The 6,000-nt window shown below is 41.3% G+C and overlaps 1 protein-coding gene across 3 annotated transcripts in view; it reads right to left on the bottom strand.

Annotated features, from left to right (window-relative positions):
• Positions 1-639: 639 nt before the first annotated feature.
• LOC138413705 (coiled-coil domain-containing protein 18) overlaps positions 640-6,000 on the bottom strand; it is a 28,907-nt gene continuing 23,546 nt past the window's right edge. For 2 of the 3 annotated variants that reach the window (XM_069539122.1, XM_069539123.1), the window contains 2 exons: positions 4,875-5,068; positions 640-4,192 (listed from right to left, as the gene is read on the bottom strand). In XM_069539122.1, the coding sequence (XP_069395223.1) occupies positions 3,967-4,192; positions 4,875-5,068 (420 nt within the window). In that variant the 3' untranslated portion in view covers positions 640-3,966. The remainder of the gene's footprint in view (positions 4,193-4,874; positions 5,069-6,000) is intronic. The other variant, XM_069539121.1, reaches the window with a different exon arrangement.

Genomic DNA, 6,000 nt, shown 5'->3' with positions numbered 1-6,000 from the left:
TCTTCCCGCTCTTTGCCTCTACCACAAAATTCAATGATATGCCTGCCACTATTTGCTGATTGTATTCCACAATGATTCCTCTAATCACCATTTTCATCTTGTTTTAATTAAAGCCTTTATTTGACAGAGACACGGGTCATTATGCTCTCTATGTTTCAGACAGAATGGATCAGAAAATGACTAATATCGTATGCTGACCTTTCTCAATCGCTGCCCGCAGGCAAGGCTGTGAAGAGCAATTTCACCAATATATTTATCTCATCCGAAGCGCACCTTCGACTTTATCCTAATAGCCTTTTCATCAGCCTGTTAATTGAGCTGCATGGGGAGTGTTAGACTGTCTCTCAGCAGCTTTCAAAAAGTAATTTCATGTCAGATCCCACCTTTGCACATTCATTTCGAGTAGTTAAACCCATCTTAACCTCTGTGTGTTGTCATCAATCACACATGTTCTCCTCATTTTATTCTTAATCTAACTGTGCGACAATGTAAATAACCAGCTGATTGAAAAAGACTTTGGATTACAATTTTACATACCAGCCATGTGTGTACTTCAGGGTTGGAGGGAGACACAATATAATTACATTAACAGGATTTTAAATCTTAAGTTGAATTTTTGGATGTATTGTACTTGAATAGGAAGATGCTTCATATAAAGATTTGAGATTAAACAAATATTTATTTACATGTCATTGAGACTTAAAATCACAATGAAAAAAAATAAAGTAAATAATAAAATAAATCAGATTTCTCTGAGGTACAGCTTGTTTTTCAAAATATTGTACTTTTCCTGTAATTAGCACAAGATTTAAAGGCAGAAAATACAGTTATAGTGGGTCAGCACCTGAAAATGAAAGATGTGTGTGTGTTTTGCACATTAATCACATTAATCTGCCACATGATTACATCCCTGATTGTATTTCAGAGCCTGTGATTTTTCCAGCCTTGGAAACCATCTGTGGAAGATAATTGCTGTACATCGCCTGCTATGAATAGTTTGATCTAATCAGATTTGCTTCATAATCAACCCCAAGAGGCAAATCCTTCTGTACACACTAGAAAATGGTGTGAAGTTTGCTGTGCTTCCAGTAGATGGCAGTATTCCCTCAGGTTGTCTGGGCTGGCTGGCAACGGCAGTGAGAATATATACCTGGGACAAAGGTCAAATAACACAGCGGCGTTGACCAGGAGAGGGTCAAAACATAAATATCTCTGGGGACTTTCTCAAGTGCAGAGTGCCGCTACTTAGAGAGAGATTTGCCAGAGGAAAAGACAGAAGTCCCATTTCCACCTCAGCAAAATGAAATCAGAAGCCCCCTGGGATTTGACTCTGACCTTCCTGGCCCTCACCGCTGCTGAGTGATTACTGAAATACAAGAGGCTAGAAGGTGTGGGGCTCTGTTAACTACATAATGCTTCACACCACAAAGCTACATGGACTATTAAATGTGTGACGATTTGCATACACTAAAAAGGATTCTCTTCTAATTAACACCTCACCGTTTGTCAGACATTCTCACTCTATGATGTGCTCTGTTATACGCAACATTTATTCATTCATTTCTGTCCATCCTGGGAGAGGGATCTCTCACTTGTGACTCTCTCTGAGGTTTCGATGTTTTAAAGGGATTTTTTGTTTTTACTCAATCTAGTTGAGTGCTAAGGACAGAGGATGTCGCACCTTGTTTAGCCCTATAAGGCAAATGATTTGTGAATATGGGGGATCCAAAGAAATATGATTAATTGATTGTTTTGTCTTATTAACTATAATATAGAGTCTCGTGGAGCAGACAGTCGCAAACACCCAAACAGAACGTGAAAATGCATATTTTGTGGTCTGTACAATAAGGCAAAATGCCAATCTTGTTTGTTTAACATTTGGTGGACAGGAATTATTTTGGTTTGCTTCAGACCTGCATGCATTTTATTGGCTTGTGTGGGATTTGGGCAGGAAATCAGAGCTAATGCCCCCTCTCCCACTTCAAACGGATGCCAGGCACCCTTAAATGTCATGGGGTGGTTAGAGAGTTGAAGGAGGGGGGGTCAGTGGTGGAGCAGTGAGAAGCTGGGGCTCACAGGACCAAAAAAAAAGAAGAAGAGAGAACACACCGGGCCGGCCTCAGAGCTTATCAGTTTTTTGCAAGATGTAGCTTTACTTAAGCTGCTAAGGCAAACCAGATGCAGCGTCGGTTGCTCTGTGCCACGATGTGTCAGGTACAGCCTCAGTCAACCTGAGGTGCCTTGGAAGTATAGGAGGAGGTCAGTGTACAGTTCAACTCCCTGCAGATGTTCCTGACTAACACACTGTACAGCAGAGTGTTGGGTCTTCTCGACTTGACAGCATCTTAGGAAAGCTTTTGAAGGTTTCATGGTGTCACTGCAATTACTCACCCCTGCGGATTTCGTCTGCTTTTTAGATTGACAGCTTGCAGTGGTTTACAGCCGGAGTATCAAAGCCCTGTTGGTGTGTGTTCTGGTGTGTGTTGGTCACTGGGAATCCCACGGCGTCTTTCTACTCATGCCAGCAGCAGTGTTTATAGGATTTTGTCTCATTTTCTCCAGTGTTAATTTATTTCCATAAAGGCAGCCATGACACATTCTCTCCTCTCCCTTCTGCCTCTGTGTGGCTCGACTTTGCAGAGCTGTGAATTTCTCTCCCGGTCTTTCAGCACTGAATGGATGAATAGCCCGGGTTGACCTCAGTCCCTGCTGCATGGTCATTCTGACAATGAGCGTGATCGTCATTGTTAAAATGGATCTCTGTCTCTCCATGCTCTCCATGCCTCTCTCCCTGCACATGTGTACACCCTGCTTTTGTAATATTTTGTGGTTTTGGATATCTCTTCACTGTACTGTCACGCTTCCCGAGGTATGTTATTATGGTTCATCTGTGTCAGTGGGTATAAGAAAATGTTGTGGCGTGGCTGAAATTCAAATATCTGGAATTAAGTCTTGCCATTATCATACCCGTCTTGCAGAGTGAGTCTGTTTGGCAACTAGAAAACACCATCTCTCCCAACATGCGGATAATGTGAAGCTTATTTTGCCTTCGATTGCAAAAACCATAAACTCACAAATGTATTGACTGATCTGTGACCTTTCTCATCAGCTGACAAGTCAAACTGGTCTCCTCATTGCTCCTCTCAGGCTCTTTGGACCTCGGGGTCTAGGTCAGGGTTTGGTAGCGTCTCTGCTGTTTTTTCTGTCAGACTTGCATGATCCACTGCCACTTAACGAGGGAGAACAAGGCTGAGAAATGAGGCATTTCCGGGCCCAAGGGTTTAATTCCTACAGCACTGTGGATTACATTACAACATGCAAAGGGGAGACGTGACTCAGTTTGAAAAAAAAACCTCCCCTGAACACTGCTCCAGTCCATCATAGTGTCTGTTCTGCAAAGAGAAGGCTTGCAAACATGATACATATTTTGCAGACGTGTCTTTACAGTATGTCACATAGTTTCTATGAAGTTCTTTAAGAAGGTGAAGCATGCAGAGGCTCACAGTGTTGCTGAAGAAGTCTGCTGTTTAAAAAGACATGCTCATCACACGTTCACTGGAGCAAAGCTCTATCTGCATCTGTGTTTCCTCTTTTTCCTTTTCATATTCCCTCATGCCACAAATATGATGTAGAGCCAGGAGAGAGCCAAATAGAAAAAGTGCAGTAGTGAATACAATTCCCTCCTTTTCTTTTTCAAAAACATGTTTTTCATAGGCATTGTTCTGCACATACATTAAATCAATATGGATTATACATTACTATCTACAAAGAACAAAGTGATTTACATATGGGGAAGATACAATAAACCAGTTCACATATGGAGGTAAATAACTAACTAACAAAAGATGATATCACATTTTACATTCTATAGTGAGACAACAAATTTAAACTGTCTAACTTTAACATTTAAACATTAACATCCTCAGCGTGACTGTCTTCCTCACTTTGTTCCTCTCCTCTGTATCATCAGATGGCCATCACTTTTCGTCTTGGAGGGGTTTCCATGGCGACCACATCGCTTTCTGGGCCGACTGTTTGCGTTGGATCAGGGTGGACCAGGTGCTGCTGGCAGGTGAGCGTGGGCGGAGGCTGGCGAAGGACGACAATTTGAGCGCTGGGTCCCTGCAGCAGGAGGTCAGTCAGTTCTTCCTGTGTGAAGTTGACAACCGGCACTCCGTTCACCTCCACCAGTCTATGGGGCCAATCACACACACACACACATACACACACACACACACAAAACATAAAGAATGTATTCTATTGATGCAACCTCACAACTGAAAAGCCGAAAAGGAGCATTTTCCCTCAACTCCTTCTTGTGTCAGCATTCTCTTATTAATGTTTATTTAACAAGCAACAAATAATTTCAAAGAATTCACATATCACAGAGCATGAAATATTAAAAACATCACAATTACCCATAGCACAAAAAAAATGAATCCCCTCATTAGTTTTATTCATAGCCACTCAAACAGTGACAGGCTGATAACAAATTTCTGTGTTTTTTCATTAGCTGTGTCAAGATGTCAAGAGTATTGGCACAAATGTATTAAGTGAGGTTAGTCATGCAGAGAGTGTGATTGTGTGTGTGTGTGTGTGTTTGTGCAAGCATGCATGCACACTATTTTATGAGGTTCTTTTATCTGCTTGTTTTCACACTCTTCTGTATTCAACAGTTACAGTGTTTGCTTGTTTTGGGGCCAGTATCTGATGGGTTTCCATAGCTACCAAGCATAGAATAGTGGAGTGATGAAAGAAATGGGTGTGATGAGTGAGACACCGAATACGCCTCTCTCTAAGTGGCCTCCGTGAGCACTAACAAATTAAGCACGGATAAATGACTTGGCTTGATTTTGAATGTTGTTGAGCTTTACCTGTCATCTACACAAAGGAGCGTGTTGTCCACCTTGTCCACCACTAGTCCGCTGCCTTCTCTGTAGCCACATGCGAAGCCATAACAGCCATCAGAGCCCTGGTTCTCCTGCACAAGCAGCAGCATGGCCGGAGACTGTTGTGACACCAGCTGGCTCAGGCTGCCGATGGCCAGACTCTTTTTCCGAGTTTTCTCCTGAATGAAACATTTACAGATGCAGAGGTACAGACAGACAATGCTAATGTTTCAGACTTAACATGTTTCCCATATGTGGTGGATTTCATGAAAATACTCTGTGACCGAATTAGTGTTTTTATAGGCTAATTTCATGCTTTCATTTAGCCTGGAATGAAATCAGATACACAGAGTCTATATTGTAATAGGGTACCTACAATAATTGTTTTAGTTTGGTTTTTCAGTTCAAAGATAAACCCACCTGCCAGCACATCTGAAACTCACCTAAAATCTAAAATATAATTCATTCATTGTTTGTTTGATGTTTGAAATACTTGGAATCTACAAATGTCACATTGTGACCCAGCAACTTCTTGGATTCTAGTCATAACCATGAGATCCAACATGTTAACTAACTTCCAGTATATATGCAGATTTAATAAAATCAGAGTTGCAGGTAGGCAGATTATTTTGTTTTCGGACAGAACCAAGCTCAGTGCATTAGATGAAATACTGAAATAAGAAAAGATATTGGATGAGAGTGATAAGAATTTTCTTATTTAACAATCAACAAAATTGTCAAATTATTCCTTTATAGTTAATGGCAGATAGTGCAATCTATTATATCAATATTTTTACCAGTGGGCCAAAGTTATGTTCAACATGAAACTCTCATAAAATTTGAACTATACTTCTTAGAATGAAGCCTTAAAGATTAAAGATACCTCTGGTCCCCAATAGACCATGAGACTGAGGTTGCGTTGAAGCCAGGAGACCACCAAGATGTAATGATTAGCTTTGGAAGAGATCACACCACAAGTAGCTTGCAGGGATCAGAAATAACTTGTGAGTCTGACCACTGAATTCCAGTGTTCCCTTATCCAGCCTCTTGGCATACTCCCCCCTCTCCCTGGATGGCGTGTGAATGCCTCGCAGCAATATATGCCGCCTCG

Source organism: Paralichthys olivaceus, chromosome 14 (genome assembly GCF_024713975.1).
Source record: "Paralichthys olivaceus isolate ysfri-2021 chromosome 14, ASM2471397v2, whole genome shotgun sequence".
Taxonomy (NCBI): Eukaryota; Metazoa; Chordata; class Actinopteri; order Pleuronectiformes; family Paralichthyidae; genus Paralichthys; species Paralichthys olivaceus.
Note: the sequence above shows the minus strand (reverse complement) of the source record. Positions and strands in the feature narration are given on the sequence as shown.